At 70.3% G+C, this 643-nt stretch overlaps 1 protein-coding gene across 1 annotated transcript in view; it reads right to left on the reverse strand.

Moving 5' to 3' along the window:
• Positions 1-643, reverse strand: part of SLC4A2 (solute carrier family 4 (anion exchanger), member 2) — a 21,997-nt gene that overhangs the window by 15,366 nt on the left and 5,988 nt on the right. The window contains exons 9-10 of the mRNA XM_014957993.1: positions 436-620; positions 132-345 (exon numbers count right to left, since the gene is read on the reverse strand). Of these exons, the coding sequence (XP_014813479.1) occupies positions 132-345; positions 436-620 (399 nt within the window). The remainder of the gene's footprint in view (positions 1-131; positions 346-435; positions 621-643) is intronic.

Here is a 643-nt window from a genome sequence, read left to right on the forward strand (position 1 = left end):
CCCCATCCCCTCCCACCTGGTTCCATCCCCTCCCAGCCCTGTCTCCATCCCATCCCCATCCCGTACCCGCCACCCATCCCCATCCAGTCCCACCCCAACCCGGTGCCCCCCAACATCCCCCCCGCCGGCACCCTTCTCCTCGGGGGACTTTGGCTCCAGCAGCAGCCGCCGCTCCTGCTCCTCCCGCTTCTTGAGCATCTCCCTCTGGAAGTGGGCGACGCTCCGCAGCAGCTCCTCGCCCTGCACCTCGGAGGGCGGCAGCACCACGCTGCAGTCCAGGAACTCGTTGATGGCCGTCAGCAGGTCCTGCCGCGCGTCCGCCAGGTACGCGGCCTCGTGGAATTGCTGGTGGGACGGTGGCAGGGGTCAGAGACGGCCACCCCCTCCCCGAGGCGGCCCCGGGGCCGGGGGGGGATGGAGACCCCCGGCACCCACCTTGTCGGACATGAGGGTGGAGATGGAGCGGCCGATCTCGTGGTAGTCCATGTGGGTGCTGCTGGGGCCCAGCAGCACGAAGAGGAACCGCACGGGCACCGGCACCTCCAGCACCGACTCCAGCTCCACCGCCTCCCGCAGCCGCACAAAGGCCATGGTGGGCTGGTCCAGGAACTCCACGCAGCCTGGGGGGGACACTGGGGGTCAC

This window comes from Calidris pugnax, unplaced genomic scaffold (assembly GCF_001431845.1).
Source record: "Calidris pugnax isolate Ruff unplaced genomic scaffold, ASM143184v1 scaffold388, whole genome shotgun sequence".
Lineage (NCBI taxonomy): Eukaryota > Metazoa > Chordata > Aves > Charadriiformes > Scolopacidae > Calidris > Calidris pugnax.